This window comes from Mastomys coucha, unplaced genomic scaffold (genome assembly GCF_008632895.1).
Source record: "Mastomys coucha isolate ucsf_1 unplaced genomic scaffold, UCSF_Mcou_1 pScaffold8, whole genome shotgun sequence".
NCBI lineage: Eukaryota > Metazoa > Chordata > Mammalia > Rodentia > Muridae > Mastomys > Mastomys coucha.
Window position 1 is genome coordinate 27,229,458 of NW_022196914.1, and position 18,247 is coordinate 27,247,704.

General features: G+C 43.6%; 2 protein-coding genes across 4 annotated transcripts in view; one reads left to right on the forward strand and one right to left on the reverse strand.

Annotated features, from left to right (window-relative positions):
- Atpsckmt (ATP synthase c subunit lysine N-methyltransferase) overlaps window positions 1-18,247 on the forward strand; it is a 33,409-nt gene that overhangs the window by 999 nt on the left and 14,163 nt on the right. Inside the window, exons 2-5 of one of the 3 annotated variants that reach the window (XM_031360038.1) lie at window positions 113-390; window positions 2,508-2,645; window positions 3,989-4,039; window positions 12,821-15,034. In XM_031360038.1, coding sequence (XP_031215898.1) covers window positions 160-390; window positions 2,508-2,645; window positions 3,989-4,039; window positions 12,821-12,991 — 591 coding nt within the window. In that variant the 5' untranslated portion in view covers window positions 113-159 and the 3' untranslated portion in view covers window positions 12,992-15,034. Of the gene's footprint in view, window positions 1-112; window positions 391-2,507; window positions 2,646-3,988; window positions 4,040-12,820; window positions 15,035-18,247 lie in introns of those variants that run through there. The other 2 variants (XM_031360040.1, XM_031360039.1) reach the window with 2 other exon arrangements.
- LOC116083230 (histone H3.3-like) lies at window positions 6,159-6,587 on the reverse strand. The gene has a single exon (XM_031360041.1). It carries the CDS (start codon window positions 6,567-6,569, stop codon window positions 6,159-6,161), a length of 411 nt encoding a protein of 136 aa, XP_031215901.1. The 5' UTR covers window positions 6,570-6,587.

An 18,247-nucleotide genomic window follows, 5' to 3' on the forward strand; every position in this document is an offset into this window, starting at 1 on the left:
CACACACACACACACACACAGGGTCAGGAGGGTTGTGGAGCAGATGTAGTCTTGGTTCTCTAGTGTGTGCTCCATGTGTTTCTGCTTTCTCTCCATGATGGCTCAAACCTAGAAACGCCTGAGGAAGAAAGGCAGTCTCACCGTGTTCTTCCTACAAGTATGGAATCCGACAGTTTGAAGAGGAGCAATTGGAGGTTCTTGGTTACTGCGGTCGTAGGTGGTGCACTGGTGACCGTGTATGCTGTGGCTATGCCATTCATCGCTCCAGCCCTCCGGAAAGTTTGTTTGCCATTTGTGCCTGCAACTTCAAGGCAGGTTGAAAATGTTGTCAAGATGTTGCGACACAGAAAAGGACCCTTGGTGGACCTTGGCAGTGGCGATGGACGGATTGTAAGTTATCCTAAAACATTTTAAGGTTTGGAACCAGAATTGTTGAAATTTCTGCTTTATTTTCCTTATGAGGCTTCTGCAAAGATTTGCCAAATGTGACAGTTTGAAAAGTGTGTATTTTATTTTGTGTTTGGCTAAACTGTTGTACCACCAGCATGTGTTCAGAGTCCATTTTTCTGTGATTGATTTTCCACCCCCTGGAGGAAAAGAACTCTGTAAACATGCCAGATAGAAAGGAGCAGTTAATTGCTAATTATAAAATAGTCTATTAGAATTTTTGGTCCAGTCAAGGTGGCATGCTGACAAGAAACATGCTGACTCATGGAGTTTAATTATCTTTATTCTTTTGCAGCTTAGATGTTTGCTTTATGTTTCTCTGTATTGATGCATGGGTAAGGAATGGTTCCTAGGAGTCGATAGTTAAATGAGAAAAGTGAAGCTCTGCTTGACTAAAGATAGAAATTCAAGGTGGGCATAACTGCATGTAGCTGTGGTCCCAGTACTTGGGAGGTGGAGGCAGGAGGATTATGACTTCAAGGCTGGCCTCTTCTATATACAGAATTCAGGCTACATAAGGCCCTATCTAAAAAGAAATTCAGAATTTTAGTGGTTTCAGCATGTTGGGATCCCAGCCTGAATCTCTGAGTATAGAAAAGGTCACTGACTGGCGAGTGAGTGGTCCTCGGTGAGGCAGGTGGTCACACCCTGATGAGCAGGCGTGGAGACAGTGGACAAAGGCTTGTGTTCCGGCAGCGTGTGTGTGTGTGTGTGTGTGTGTGTGTGTGTGTGTGTGTGTGTGTGTGTACGTGTACAGACCAGCCAGACTGAACAGCCTTCACTAGTCCTGTGGACACCGGCTTTGTGGTGGAGACTTGAAATCATGACAGAGACACTGAAAGCTCTCTCTGTAGCTTCACAAACATTTCTTATACTGTGTTGAACTATGATGGACTATAATATCTTCCTACCATAGACATTTTAGTTCTGTGATATTAAATAATTCCCATGGTTCAGTTGTCCATCACTGGGACGCTTTCGTCCGGCTTGGGATGGGGCGTGTGAACACCTCTTCCTTCCAGGGAAGACTAGAGGACTGACTGGCTTTGTCTTGTGCAGGCAGCCACAGCTGCTAGGAGCTCATGAGGCTGTGGTTGAGGGGAGGTTATTTTTATTGCTTATTATGTGTTGTTCACTTTCATTTTTCCCTCTGCTCCGCCAGCTACTGGTGCAGAGACGTGCAGATTTTTAGCCATAACTTGTTGCCACCTAGGACTAGCTGAGCCAGAATCAGGGATACATTTGTCCAACACGAGCCAGGAGTGTCTCTCTCCTGATAATCAAGGTGAAATCTTTGAGAAAATGGCTGAGTGTCTCTCTCCTGATACTCAAGGTGAAATCTTTGAGAAAATGGCTGAGTGTATCTCTCCTGATATTCAAGGTGAAATCTTTGAGGTTGGCCATTGTCTTGTCCATGAATAATAGAATTTCAGATATAACATTTTTACATGTCATCTTCATCAAAGGGGAAGTAGCCATTTTAAAGCCTTTATTACTTACATGAAATAACGAGTTTTATTGTGAGACTTTGTTTGTCCATGTACGCCATGCACTTTGGTCCTGTCACTCTACCCTCTTCTTGTAGCTCCTGCTTTAGTTTCTGTTCTATTGCTGTGATAAGACACCATGACCAAGGCAACTTACAGAAGAAGAGTTTTGGGGGGATACGGTTACAGAGGGCCATCATGGTGGGTAGCATGGCAGCAGGTAGGGCACTGGAACAATAGCTGAGAGCCCACATCTCATTGACTTGCAAAAGACAGAGAGGGGAGCTAACTGGGAATGGCATGAGCTTTTGAAACCTCAAAGCCTGCCCCCAGTGGTACACCTCCTTGAATAAGGCCACTCTTAGTAATCCTTTCCAGTTTCACCAACTGGGAACCAATTATTCATCTATGGCCTATGGGGGCCATTCTCATTAAATCTACCATATTTCTTCTCTCCCTGATTCCTTCCTCTTTCCCTATAGACCTCACAAAGTATCTTTTAATAGAACCATAAATAGGGAACTCTCATGCAAGATGACTTCTTTCTTTTTGCTAAACCCTTGTCTCTGTCAGGTGATTGCAGCTGCAAAGGAAGGCTTCCCAGCTGTGGGGTATGAACTGAATCCGTGGCTGGTGTGGTACTCCAGATACCGTGCCTGGAGGGAAGGCGTGCATGGCTCTGCCAAGTTTTATATTTCAGATCTATGGAAGGTATGTAACAGCTCTGGAGGATGGAGCTACAAAAGCTAATAGACCTTACCCATTTATAATTAGGATGACTGACAAAGCGTGTCAACAGAAAACACAGTCCAAATGAATATTTTGGGGTAAGAAAATTTATACACATTTTAAGCTGATAGATTTTATAATATGCTGTCGTTTACTGTAGAAGCTTCAAGTTTTGATAAAAGTCATATGAATCCTAAGAATTTATTGACCAAGTTAAAGCATTTTCATTTTTCCTTATGAAATAATGAAATGTTTCATTTCTCTTGCAAATCATAGGTTATTTTTGATAAATATTTGACTTTTCTGTGTGTGTTTGCATGTTAAGAGACAAAGATGGAAGATAGAGTGAAGAGTCTATGAACTATGCTATGGTAGCTCCTTCTTGTCCTCATAAGTGGGAAGATTTTCTAAATATATTTGTATCTTTTTTCCACAATATTTTTATTATTTGGGAATTTCACATCATGTACCCCATCACACTCACCTCCCAGCCCTCCCCTTTTATAACTCACTCCCCCAATCCCCTGCCAAAAAAAAAAAAAAAAGAAAGAAAAAAGAAAAAAAACGAAAAAACCCCATTAGTTCAATTTGTGTTGCCTGTATATTCACCGGAGCATGGTCAAACCAGTAGTGGTCAGCCTCTTTAAAAAAATCTGAGAGCCTTCCCTCACCCACACCTCCACCAAAACACCTCAATTGTGGAGAGCCACACTTTAGTATCTTATATCTGTGGTTTGAATAAAACCACAGACTGTCTGTTGTGTTAGGAAAGCTTCAGAAAGTGCTTTTTCTTAAATAAGAATGTACCACTTGCACCACTGTCCTCGACAGCCATGATAGCACACTTGGACTTTGTTCATATTGTTTTCAGGTTCTATATCATTGAATGGTCTCCAGAGAGTAAAGAGGACTTTTATTAGGCAATAAGAGTTTTGGCTGGCAAAGCACTTTTAACCCATTTTTCAGCTGCTGTAAAAACCACTTTATCGTACTTTGAATGAACTGTTAGGGAAGAAGAAGAGGATTAGAAGTGTGAAGATGCCACAATGTGCAACAGGTGGCTTTAGGTGTTTGACCAGGAGCAGGGCAGAGTCCTGCCCTGAAGGAGTCCCAGTGAGGATGAGGAGATGAGTCCCAGGAAGCATCGGGAGAGCTGATGCATTTGACTGGTGTGTGTCAACATGTGTGTGGCAATGTGTTCTTTTTGCTGTGCTTCTTGTGGCTGTTCTTTGGAGCACTGAAAACCTGCCCTCTTGCAGTGTGGGCCTCTGTGAAACAAGATACACACCTTAGAATTAACCTACCTTTGTTTCCATCTTGTTCAGGTCACCTTTGCACAGTACTCCAATGTCGTTGTTTTTGGTGTGCCCCAGATGGTGAGTCTGCACCCCCTTCCCTGTGACCTGCTTGTTGCTGGCACTACCAGCTGGATGCAACGCATCACCTCTTCTCACACACAGGCAGTGATGGCTTCTGAGTGACTTTGAGGGAACATTGGATTTTAGTTCATTGGTTTAATAAAATACTTACAGACCTTCAAAGTTTAATATTTAAGGATTCAGCTACATTTTAAAACTTAGTTTCAGGCTGGGTGGTGGTGCCTTTAATCCCAGCACTTGGGAGGCAGAGGCAGGAGGATTTCTGAGTTCGAGGCCAGCCTGGTCTACAGAGTGAGTTCCAGGACAGCTAAGGCTACACAGAGAAACCCTGTCTCGAAAAAACAAAAACAAAAAAAAACCCCCAAAAAACCCAACTTAGTTTCAGAGAAAAAAATCTCAAAGATCTCCCAAAGCTTTACCAGTCGCAGTTTGAAAACTGCTTTATGAGTTCCAGCAGTGAGTGTCGGTGATTTTCACGGCTGCTCTCATACCCCACCACAATCACTTGGGGAAGTTAATGGGATGTTCCCTTTGAATTGATCATTCCTCCAATTTTGCTGGAAGATAATTTTCAGGGTGGATGAGCATTGACTGGTTTCAATTTCCTCCAGTTCGCAGATTTGCCAAAGAACTGAGTATTGAACTTTGTTAGGTGTGTTTAGTGTGAAAATAGCACAATATTGTACTGACAGTGGGCCCCGCTAGCCTTTGCAGACACGTTTAGGATAGGGTGCTTTATGTCACTCCTGGCTTAGACACCAGAGATAGCAACCCCCGTACTTCTCAGAGTTGTAATTGTAGTCATGATAATCTTAGCAGAATTAGATGTTTGCTGAAATGGCGCTATATAACTGATACTGTTTTTAATTAAACAAAGGAAATTTGGTTTTTGTTGTTTTATTTTGGCATTTATGCCTTAGATTACTGTTGTTGCTTTTTGAGCTAGAGTGTCTCTGTGTAGCCTGGCTGGCTTCCACTTGCAGCAGTTCTCCTGCCTCCCACGTGTGGAGATTATAGGTGTGTGCCACCAGGCCCAGCTCTGCTCTGGCCTTTATAAATAGTGTTTAACTGCTTGAGAAATTTATCTCCACCTTGGAATGATGCAGTCTTGGCTTTGTACAAACTAGAAGTGACACTATTACAAAAATGGCTGTGTTTATGTGTCTGTTCTAAAAGTGAAGGCAGGTGTGAGGTCTTGGTCCCTGGTCATTTAAAAACTTGCTTGGGTCAGGCCTGGGCTCACACCTACAATCCTGGCACCAGGGAGGAGGGTTGTTGTGAGTTTGAGGCCAGCCTGGGTTGCAGAGTGAGGCCTGTCTCAACTCCCACACCCCGCAAATAAACATAATTTGGGATCATAGACTAGATAGGGATTTGTGGTGGAGATTTACTACTTACAATGCTCAGCCTTTTCCTTCTTTTATTTTTTTATAGTTTAATGTATTTTAATAGCAAACTTACAGGAACAGCACAGAAGACAGACAACATTAAAAACATGTACTTGCATGTAGGACACCTCAGTTAGAAAAGTATAGTGAATGGGTAGAATCTACTGTATGATAAAAATGCTACAAACACCATTTAGTTGCTGTCAATAAGAAATTTACTTATTTTTAAAAAAAAATCCAAATGCTGGCATTGTCTAGAAAATTTTAACAGGTTTATTTATAATTGTTATAAAGTTGAACTGTTGAAATGTGTTCACTGAAACATTTTGCTTGCATTAATGCTTTACATCTTGCATTTATATTTAAAATTCACACACAAATGAACGTGGAGAAACTGCCAATACCTGATTCTGTCCCCTATGTTTCCACTTGCAATCATATACTTAGGTACCTTTGACCCCCATGGAAAAAATATCTAACATTCAGAACTACTGATAACAGGAAGAAGAAAGAGGAAAAAACTTTTTTTTTTTTTTTTTTTTTGAGAATGAAATATTTCCCCTCATAGCAGACAGGGTTTCTCTGAGTAGCCCTGGCTGTCCTGGAACTCACTCTGCAGCCCAGGCTGTCCTGGAACTCACTCTGCAGCCCAGGCTGTCCTGGAACTCACTCTGTAGACCAGGCTGTCCTGGAACTCAGAAATCTGCAAGTGCTGGCATAGCAGACTCTTAAGCATGTTCTCCGCGTATGCTGTGTGCTAGCTGGATATCTTTTGGTATAATTGTTACACGTTTGGCATGGATAGCACACAGGTTGGTATCTTCAAAAAGGCCAACCAGATAGGCCTCACTTGCTTCCTGCAAAGCACCAATAGCTGCACTCTCGAAGCACAGGTCTGTTTTGAAGTCCTGAGCAATTTCTCGCACCAGACACTGAAAGGGGAGCTTGCGAATCAGAAGTTCAGTAGACTTCTGATAGCGTCTGACTTCACGGAGTGCCACAGTACCAGGCCTGTAACCATGAGGTTTCTTCACCCCTCCAGTAGAGGGCACACTCTTGTGAGCGGCTTTTCTAGCCAGTTGTTTCCTGGGTGCTTTACCACCAGTGGATTTGTGGGCTGTCTGCTTTGTACGAGCCATGGTATGGGCACCTCCTTACTTACCCCCCTTCTGCTATGGCTGGAGCTCGGCGAGTGAGAGGTGGTGCTGGGGTGAGAGAGCGGTGAAGGCCCAGCCTTTTCTTTCTAAGATGTGGTACTCAGCATATTGGATGTAGGGAAGTAGAAAGTAGACTTCCTGGGTGTTCTGTACTGGGAGGTGCTAGGCTGACGTGTAGGCCTTGCTGTCTCGTCCCAGCTGGGGGCAGCAGTGGCCTTTGTGATGCTGGGTGGAGCTGCTATGCTGCCTGAGCCAGGGCTGGCTTGCACATTCTGACAAGGGCTGTTTCCTCAGGAGCAGCGGGACTCTTGTTATTTTGAAAATACATTTGCAATTATTGCTTATTCTCCTGCATGCAGACAACTCTCAACCAAGCAATTTCAGCATTTCACCATTTCCTGAGAGTGTTTCCCTCTCGGGAAGAGAGGAGCAGTGGGAAATCACAGAGTGTTTGTTCCTTAAAAAGAGATTCGGCCAGCCTGTGTTCTCCATATGGTGGGTTGGTGAGGGGCACAGAAAACTCATTTGGCTTTTGTTGAGCAGGAAGGCTGAGTTTCATATGTGGAGCCCCTACATTCAGCCCACATCGAACTTTACTGAAGTGGAAGTAGTAAGGGGCAAGAGAGAATGCTGGCTAGGAAGTTGGAGACCAGTTTTGTCCTCTCATAGTTGTGAGGCCCTGGGAAAGTCCCTACTGTCTGTGTAAGGATGCCATTAAAGTGCATCCCATTCTCTTGAGCACTGGTCATGGGCAGGTGGCCTCTAAACCCAGCATGCCATGGAAAGTGTCTTAGGGTAGCCGATGCACTCACTGAGGACACTTGGAGAGTCAGGAGGATCCTTGGGGAAGGCAGAGGAGGATAGCTGGCATTGCAAATCCTCAGCCTGCCTTTGATGCCAACTGGATTATTCCTAGTGGCACGGTGAGTTTATAACTGGAAATTAGTGCTAACACTTCAGTATATATCAGGGTAGGATGGTGAGTGCCATTTGGACCTACTAAACACTATGAAGTATAAGCTTATGAACCAAGAGGTCCTTTGCAAAATGCAGAACAAGTTAAAACTCTCTGTGAGGCTGGAGATGGCAGTTCAGGTGGCCGAGTGTTTGCCTAGCGTGCATGAAGCCCTGGGTTTAGTCCTCAGTACTACGGAAAACAGATGTGCTGGCACATGTCTATAATCCTAACACATGGGAGGTAGAGGCACAGGATTAGAAAGAAGTTCCAGGTAATCCTTGGCTACATAGTGTGTTTGAGGTCAGCATGGATTACACAAGACCTTCTCTCCAATAAAGACCTTCCCAAACCAAAACACCAAACAAAAACCCTCTGTGACTTCTTAGGGAAAAACAATCCAAATCTGCTAAGGGGCTCAGACTGCATGGAGTGGCCCCTGCCCACTTGTGACCTTGTCTTAGCCATTTTTCTATTAGTTCTCTGCAGTTATTCATCTTGTCAGTCTCTCCATTCTCGTTGACCTCAGGCCCACTCTGCACTGAGCCTGGTTAGTGAATGTCTGCCCCTTCCTCTGTGAAGCTGTTCTCATAGTGGTCTTTTTTTTTTTTTTTAATCTTTTGTTTTATTTATCTATATGAGTTCACTATAGCTGTCATCAGACACACCAGAAGAGGGCAGCAGATCCCATTACAGATGGTTGTGAGCCACCATGTGGTTGCTGGGATTTGAACTCAGGACCTCTGGAAGAACAGTCAGTGCTCTTAACCACTGAGCCATCTCTCCAGCCCCATAGTGGTTTTAATGCTCTCCACTTTCTGCTGTGCAGCACCTAGATCCTGTCCCTTCAGTGAATATTGTGCACTGGGCTCTTCTGTGCCTGAAGGCTTTGCTCATACAATGAGGATGTTTGCTGCATAGGAGACAGAGTCTCCTTATCATTTGACTACATCAGTGAGTAACAAAAAACAAATACCCTGAGGTACCTTGGCACCACTTTAGAGGCAGTACGGAGCCAACAAATGAGGTGAAGTAAAGTCTCCTGCAGTGGCCACCTTTATACAGAGCCCCAGACAGTTTATACTCTAAGGGTTAAGAAGGATCACACGAGCAAAGTTCCCATGAGTTCATGCTATATGCAGTCACAAGGCCAAGTTACATATGGCAAAAACTTGTGAGAACCATGTTCTGACAGCACCTCTACACTGGTGGAAAGATTATATGTTAAATGAAACACCCATGTAGAATACGCCATATACTAGAGGAGAAAAATGTTCTGAGGGATTATTGGAAGCAGGGAAGGGGTAAGGCAAGGTCAGTATTCCTAGAAGGATACTATCTATGAGTTGTCATCTAGGCTGAGGACTTGCAGTTCTCCAGTGCTGAATGGTGTGTGCTGCTTGGTTGGTTGGAGAACAGCAAGTAAGTACAGGTGATAAGGATGATGTAGGTTTGAGATGAACCAGGGAATGGAACCGGTACATGAAGGATGCTGGTCCTTCTACAGGAAGGAGCTATTGAGGGTAAGCAGAGGGCATAGTGACTGACTAGGGTAGAAAAAGACCATGAGAACTTCATGGAGGTCAGACCCAAGACATTAGAAATTGGGAGACACATTATGTGTGCTCTTTTGGGTGTCCAGCTGACTAGGTTTGCTCAGTCTCGAGTGGGTTTGCTGGTGAGAAGATGTTAAATTCCAGCTACTCTGAGTAGTGGGCGTATCCAACATTGGTGAGAGACAGAAGAGTCAAGGCCACTTACTTCTTGTCTTCTGCTTCCTGGATGTTTGAGTCACCAGAAGCTGAGCTGGAGGAGAGAGGTACCAGGAGCCCTCTGTGGCACTTCAGTATGGGCTCCTGAAGTCACACTGGAAGTGTTGAGGAAGGAAACGTCTAAAGCTCAGGTGCACAACCGTGGGCAAGTCCAGGGGGCCGGCAGACGTCAGGGAGGAGCCACCCAAGGCCTGAGCTTTGACTTGGAGGTGAGGCATAACCAGCCAAGGCTTCAGGAGATCCTCCTGGTAAAGATGTCCTCAGTCTTGGAGCCACGTGGAAGCGGAAGGAGGCTGTCAGGTCACATGTCACATTGTCAGCCTTAGGCCTGCCTTATGCCCTTAGCTGAAGAATGATTAGAATATGATGAGTTTGTGTCACTTTGAAAGCCATAATTGTATGAATAATTTTGAATTCTATTAGGCAGGCATAACACATCACTGCTTCTCTATGTGTGTGATATCAGAACAGATTTGATGCATATTTATGTGTAATTTAGTCAGTTAATTTCTTATGATTGAAATAGCTTCTTTCATTTTTAGGTTTATCTTGACTTAGCATATGACAGTCACTCTGAAATAAAAGAAACTATAAAAGATAAAAGAATAGTAATGTGAATACATTTACAATTATCTTTTTATGAACAAAATTACCATAAGAAACCTGATATTTTGAAAAATGCATGTTGTCTCATTTTTTTGTGTATTTAATTTTTTCCCTCAAGGAATAATTTCTTTTTTGAAATCTTTGCCGGCCACTAGAAGAATAGAAATCTTCTCTCCTTAATGAGATTTATTCTCTTGTTATCAAGTATAATGATGCATTAGAATTTTGGCTTATTCTGTTCATATCATGGAGGTTTTTTTTCCAAGCCATTTTTATAAGATGTTAGCCAAGAATAAAGCCTTCACAAGAGCCCTGTTTGTTTCTCTGTTTTGCTGTAGTTACTTTTTAGAGGGAGTAGTTTTGCTTAGATCTTCATTTCTAAGAATCATTTTTCATTACAGGGAACCAGGAATCCTTGAGAATTGCTGATCTAGGGTTGCAGAAAGGAAGGTACAAAAGCTTAGAACCAGTGTTTGAACTAAAACATAAGGAAGCACTCAAAATACTTAATGGGAGTATTTCCAAAGGATGAGAAGCCAGATGCAAAAGATGCTTCATGGCCAAATTTGGGCAGTTTGCACATTAGTATAGACAAAGCCAGCAGTGGGTTATGAGTCATTGAGTGAGCCATTAGAATATAGACATTCTTATTTGCAATAGATAGATGTTACAGGCAGGGAGACAGAGGGACGCAAGAAGGGAAGGCTCTTCCTTGCAACAGAACACTAACTGTCCATCTAGAGGACAGATGGAGGATTAACCTATTGTCGCTTTGAGTCTTTATGGTAAAAATTGAGTTCAGTCAGAATCTTCAGTGTATGCTGCTTCTAGGGCAGAGGTGACCTGTGAGTAAAGGTGCTCACAGTGGTCCACAGTGGGTCACTAGGGTAAAGGAAAGACAGTAAGTACATTACGGAGATACAAGATTCACCTGATCAAGTGCATGATGGAACCATGGAGTAGAAGGGCCTCCTGGGTTTCTGGAGCTCTGGTGGGTTCACAGGCTTGCAGCAAGGTCATTGCCAGAGACCCACATGCCATGCATTGAGCCATTAGGAGTAAGTAACTAGGGAACCTGAGGTGAGGGTCATTTGGTCCGTTGTCATGGAAGACAAAGATAGGAAGTGTTCCAGGTTAGAAGAGACTGAAGTTGGCGTATAGCTGAGAGGTAGAGCCCTCGCTGGACTGGCATGTACCACCAGACAAAACACACAAAACAAATAACGTTAGGAGACCACAAAACCCATATGGCTAAGCAAGAGCCTTAGTCACTGCTGGCTCCTTCTTGGGTGGTACAGGACACCCCTGAATTGTTATGGGGTGACTGTGGGTAGAGTGGCATGCTTCTTGAGGTGATCCTCACAGGGAGCATGGAAGGAACAGGATTGCTGTGTGCAGCCTCTTCTCAAGGATGTAAAGAGGCAGAGCTCAGGGAGGAAGGGGGCTGTGGCGAGCAGTGAGGCAGCGGTAGAACTCTGCCCCGGGGGGACTGCACATGGGTACTTTTTCAGTTCCTGCAGCTTGTCTACAATTTTACACCATCTCAGAATCAGTTGAAAGTAGAAAGTGACACAAACAATTTTAGAATATGAAAGTGATGGTACATTTTTACAAATATAGATAATTTTAAATAGTTGCTAATTTGTTGATGTAATTAAAATGTCAATACTTTCAGGAAATATTAAAAGTACTTTATGGGTAGGTTGGGTGATAGAATTAATGCAAAATTGATGTAACCTATATTCAGAAATTTCCTGTTATGAATGTAGAGGTGGCTTAGTGGGAGAGGGGTGCCTAGCACATGTGAGGTCCTGGCTGCATTTTGTAGAACTAATGACCCCTGAGGGAGGACATGCACTATGCACTATCAGTATATTATAAACATATTTTAAAAGTTATTTAAAATAATTTTTTTTTTGTGGTTTTTCGAGACAGGGTTTCTCTGTATAACCCTGGTCGTGCTGGAACTCACTCTGTAGACCAGGCTTGCCTCGAACTCAGAAATCCACCTGCCTCTGCCTCCCAAGTGCTGGGATTAAAGGTGTGCACCACCATTGCCCGGCTTTAAAGTTCTTTCTTTTTTTTTATTTTAAAAGGATTTATTTATTTATTTAATGTGTATGAGTACACTATAGCTGTATAGATAGCCATGAGCCATCTATGTGGCTGCTGGGAATTGAACTCTGGACTGCCCCGCTCGCTCCGCCCCACTTGCTCCGGTGTACTTCTCTGCAGCTGTCTTCAGACAGCACCAGAAGAGGGCGACCGATCTCATTATGGATGGTTGTGAGCCACCATGTGGTTGCTGGGATTTGAACTCAGGACCTTTGGAAGAGCAGTCAGTGCTCTTACCCACTGAGCCATCTCGCCAGCCCCTTAAAGTTATTTCTAATTGGTAGAATGTGTATACTTTTTCATGGTCTGATTAAACAATATTTCACAGACTCTAAATGTTGATGCTGCAGTGTACTGTTAATTGTTTGAGAGAAAAAAACCAGCTATAGTAATTCTAAGATAATGTCAGTTATATGGTGTATCCCACTTTAGAGATGTTAAAAGTGTAGAAAAAGATGCTTTAAATCCCCTACACATGCTATATTGGAGTGCTTAAGTAGGTAAGTCATTTAAAATAGTATTTTAATTGCCATATCATGATTTTTGTCAGAAAAGCAAGAATTTATGATATGTATCTGCTGAAATAGGTTATTTTATGGTTGGTAGTAGAAAATGTTCCTGTAACTGCTGATAATGTGTCTTCTTGTGTTAATGGATTGCTTGATAGGTGTCTGTGCCTGAGGTGATGTGTTTTGTCTTATGTCAGGGCCTTTGAAGTGCAGAAAGGCGTTTCAGAGTCTTCTCTGTCAGTGTTGAGGGAACCTAATGGCTGTCACTCTCCACAGATGCCACAGTTGGAGAAGAAGCTTGAGCTTGAACTTGAGGATGGGGCTAGAGTCATTGCCTGTCGGTTCCCATTCCCATGCTGGACTCCAGACCACACCACTGGAGAGGGCATCGACACCGTGTGGGCGTATGACATGGGTTCTTGTAGGAGACGGGAAAGACAGGCCTGATGGTGAACAGATCGGCGAGCAGAACCTCGAGGACACAGTCGGGCTGCGGACCTCCTCATCTGAGACACAGAGCTAGCTCCTTGACAAAGAGTGACAAGTCACTGCTGTTCTCCTTCCCTTCTTGAGAAAATGAACAGAACTCAGAGAAACATTTAAGTTTAAACTCTGCTGCTTTTTAAAGGGCAGTTTCACAAAGCCTGGGTTGGCCTTGAATTTACTGAGGATGAACGATGACCTTGAACTTCTGATCCTTCCACTTCTGCCTCCCCAGTACATTGTGCTCTTAGTGGAACATTCTGGATAGGCTTCCTACCTTTGCATACACTAGGGTGCATGAAGATATAAGTAAGTGACAGTCTGTGGGTCAGAGGGTGTCACCTCAGCAGTGTGGTTTAATGGCTCCGGTGAAGAGGATGCATACATCTGCAGTTTCCTCTAGTTTTGTTCATGACTGAGATTTATCTCCTTTCTGTAGTTTGTAGCTGAATTCATTTTCTAAAAGATTCAGAGCGACATTTAGATTTTATAATACTTACAAGGAATGTTTTACCCTAAGGCTGGTGGCTCACTCTACTTCACCGATTGAGTGTGTACATGTACACCTGTGTAAATGGACTGTGTAACACGCACATGTTTTAACATTGGGAAGTTGTGATAAATTGCACATGGCTTTAATTGGCAGTGTTGTATGTTTACTGTTATTGTGTTACTACAATCTAAGTGGTAATATATTAAATTTGATGAGATTTTTCAGAAACATCCTTGGCTCAGGGAGAAGAGAGAAGGTTTAACAGCGAGTGACTGTGAGCTCTGGCTGGGATCTGTGCAGCAGTTAGTAAGGGTGAATAGTGAGTGAGCTTTGCGATCTGAGCTGAGTTCCTGTTCCCAGCAGGAGGCCTTGAACAGTGACTTCCTTACTGTCTCTTGATCCTTGGTGTCTGCCACCAGGACATGGGTCTGGGGACCAGTTTTTAAACCTAACCACACAGTCTTTGGTCTGCCCACAGTGTTTAGACATTGTGGGAAAGGTTATGCAGGGAAGTCACAAATTATTTCTGCTAGTTACTTCTCTTATTTTATGAGAAAAGCCATTTATTTAACATTTCTCACTTACAAGAAAAGATTGATTTAGATAGAAGATAAGTTAAGGAAAACCTTTGAGTGTGAGTAGACAGGCTTCATAGATCTGAAAAATGAATATTGAATGGTAGCAGCTCTGCTCATCTGGTCTTGTCAGAGAAAAGATGGAGCTCGGCTCCTATATCTGGGACCTAAGTCCCACAGGTCCTAACTTTAATGTTAAAAGATGGCTGAATATTTAGCTAAACTGATGAAAAGAGGAACATTTGATATTTTCCTTGTAAGGACCAACCGGGGACACATATATTTCATTAGTCATTCATGACACGGGATGTCTGTTGAAGCTCTGCTGGTTCATGATGAGAAGACATCATGGCCCCTGGTACTTCTGTAGTATGTAGAAACAGCTAGCAATTTTTAGTGCATGCAAGGCTCTCTGAAGAAATAGAAGCTTTATGTGTTTGTGAGGAGCACATGGAAGGTGTGGGCATTGAATCACGTGTTGACTGCTACCCCCCTTTGCTGTCCTGGCCTTGGGTTTTCCTGTGAAGTCAGTTCTGTGTGGATGGGTGTCTCGGTGGGAGCACAGACCTTGCTGTTGAACCCTTGCTCTCATCTCCTGCTCTAGCTACTGCTGTGATATTCCAGACACACCGAGAGGGGCCAGCCCTGCTCCTTGCCACATATATGTGGTGAGGAGATGTAGGGTCTTTGGGACCATGGAGGTATTTAACAGATTTTTATATAAGTTTCTGATGGGTTTGTAAAGGCATCAAACTGCAGTTGTTTATAACTTACCTTTTCCCCCCCTTTCTATGGTGAGAATCAGTAGATGTTTGATAGTGACCTCAGAGATCCATAGAAGTGTACTGACCAGCTTCTTCCAGGTCGTGAACTATTCTTTAAGGTGGTGCTTTGTTAAATAAACAGTGCGATAAGGAACCTCTGTACCGGGAGGTATAGCTACTTCTCTCTGGCTAGTTTGAATTTTTATCAGTTACGTTAAGGACACCGATCGAGTTCGTTCATGAGAGCTACTGTGTTAAATGTCAGAAATATAGTTCATGTCTAAGCAGATTGGGATCAGGGACCAGTGACAACTTGGTAAAATTCAAAGCTAAAGAAGCTAAAAGCTCTTGGGAGAGCCCTTGCCTGGCATGTGTGAGACCCAGTGGCACCCGATGGCTACATGTTTGGGCCAAGGGGTCCTTGCTGATGAGCCTGAGCTGCTCAGGGCTCCTCCCCTGGTGTTAGGCTGTGTTATGGAGAGCGGTGAGGGTCCTGGGGCAGATGTAGACAAGGAGTCCAAACCCCCAAAGAAATGTGCTCCGTGAAGTCACCTGAAGTAGTCACCTGCATTAGGCTTGCCCTGCATCAGAGTTTCTTCCTGTAGACAGAAAGCAAAAGCTGGACGGCCACTTGGTGGGGATGTTGCAGAAGCAATCTTTTGCAGCATGTATGAGTCACAAGGCAAATCAAAGTGATGGCTTTTTTCCACTCTTCATAGGGCCTCCTGAATCCTTTGAACTGACCTCTAAGGTCAATAATAGAAGGTGGCGTGTAGTTCTGACAAAACCTCCCATCCTCACACATGCAAGTTTCTCAAGACTTTTTTTTTTTTTTTTAACTAAAAATTTTGCAAAACAAAGTGGTCATAATATTGGGGTGCTGATGAATGAAGTTAAATTATACCAGAACAGCCATGAAGTGTGAAGCTCAGGAATGCTAGGCTCTAAACTTTTGGGAAGTGGTTTACTACAATGGACAGAAGCCCACTTATAAAACACCTTTTACATTATCTTGTATGTGTGTGTGCACCAGGGGGAGTCGGGAGTTACATTACACACAAATGGAGGTCAGAGGACAACTTGTAGGAGTCAGTTCGTCCCTACCATATGGATTCTAGGGATCAAACGCAGATCACCAGGCTTGGTGACAAGGGCCTTTACTCACTGAGCCTTTTGCTGGCCCATAGACACAGCTTTTGAATCCTCTTGTCAGTGTAGTGCACTAATTTTCCTCATCCTCCCTTAAGGGATGCTGTCCACTCCCAACATTGTCAAGAGAGCAACCATATGAAGAGCGAGCATCTTTCCAAACCTCCTCAACTAGTTGATCAGAATGGGACTGAATATGTGAATCTGTGCATATTGTTGGCTGGTGGACTGTTTGCTGGCAGAAAGGGCAAGGAGCTACTGGGACTCCATGTTAGGTTAGGGAACATGAAGCCTGGTCACAGATATCAGAGGTAAGGGCTAGAGGCCAAGGTCAGAGGAAATCCAGTGCTCATTGGAAGGACAAGTCAATAGACTTCTGAGCACATCTTGGTCCCAAGTGGGAGGAGCCAGCCTGCGGGACCCTTGGGAATAGAGCCCAGTCTGCCCTTATTGGTTAAGACTAAGTGAACTGTTCCTGGAAGGACTCCATTTAGAAAACAGGTAATTTTTAGGACTAATGAAAATAGCACTTGCCCAAACAGGTATTAAGCACAGGGAACTTATTATCCTAAAGACAGCGTGGACCATATTCTTAAATAGGAAGGTGGGTATTTGTATAAAGGAGAGGGCAGCAGCATCCAAGTAACACAACAGTGTCTCTCAGCTTAGAAACCTCTAGTGGTCTGAGAGTCCTCTTAGGCAGAACACCTTCCTTTAGATTGAAGTGCTCTGTAATAATGACACATTATGAGTCTCCTGGAAGCGGCACACTTGTGACTCAATGAACTGATGCAAATTGAACATGAACAAAAAGACCATATAACTTTTATAGGTGGGGAAATTAGATGTCTTATTTTTCTAATTTAATATTATGGCACGAACATTATCCAGGAAGGATTGATCAAACAATGGCTCATTGATCTCCGGGTTTAATCCAAGGGTGGAAGGGAGACGTTGAGTTAGTTTTCTTCTCTGTCATATTGCAGGGTGGGAAATAAGCAGCAGGTCCAAGTTGTTATGAAAACCCAAGCTCCAGACTAGTCGTAGAAAACTGCACACATCTCTGCAATTTTGCATTAGGTAGTGGGGTCTTGTAGGGTTTGTTTTAAATTCAACTCAGCAGTGAGTGTGTGTGCGTGTGTGTGCGTGTGTGTGTGTGTGTATGCATGTGTATACACGTATATGTGTATATGTGCACACATGCTTGTGTATGTGTGTGTACATGCATGTATGTGTGTGTGCGCGCACACACTGTGTGTGTGCGTGTGTGTGCCTGTGTGTGTGTGTGATGTGACAGTTAATAGAATGACAGTGTGGCAGAAAGCATTAGACTAAATCCCTGTAAGTAGCAGTTGGTAACGTCACAGGCGAGCAAAGCTGGCTTGTTTGTCATCTTGCCTCTGTCCTCCGCCTCCACCCGGTCCCTAGTGTGCTACAGATCATTTTATCATGTGGCCTCTTGCTCACATATCCACTTAAGTGTTAGATTACTTAATGCTATCTTCTATGGCGTTTGCATTCTGTCAAAGAATCTCTCCTTAGCATAGATTTGATCTTGGTTAGACTGAACCAAGTTGATTTTGTAATGGAGAAGTGTCACATTCTTCGGCAATCCCTGCTTACCACACTGCATACCCACGACAGCTTAGAAGGGCAAAGAAGGCCCATGTGAGGTTGCTCCTCCTGAATATGTTAGTCATGAGAAATCTGTAGCTGAGAAACTGGCGATTGCTGTCAGATGTTAACTGTCCTCCACAGGCCTTATACACGGGAGTTTCACAGATGTGGTGGTACACAGCTATAATTGCACACTAGGGAGATAGAGGTAGAGTTCAAGGTCAGACTCAGTTGCCTAGTAAATTCAAGGACAGCCTACATTACGTGGGACCTTGTTTCAGAAATACGGGGAAAAATGGCATTATGTGAATTCTGCAGTGTAGACACGGCATTTCTCTTCTGGATAAACTAAGGCATGCGGTCAGTAACACACTTGGCAAGGTACATGCAATGCTTAATCTCTTGATCCTGGCTGGCAGGAAAGACACACATGTTTTCCTCATTTGCACTTCTTGGCCAGGCCATGCGGAAGGCACTGCTGCTATGAGCCAATCCCTTTGACTGCATGAGCTCAGATATTAACAGCGTCTGAGTAGCTCCGAAGCTTGGGTTCTAAGCCTCTTTGAATCAGGCTTCTCTTTGGTAGGCAAAGGGTGGTCCTTGATTGAAGGCCTTTTCCTGA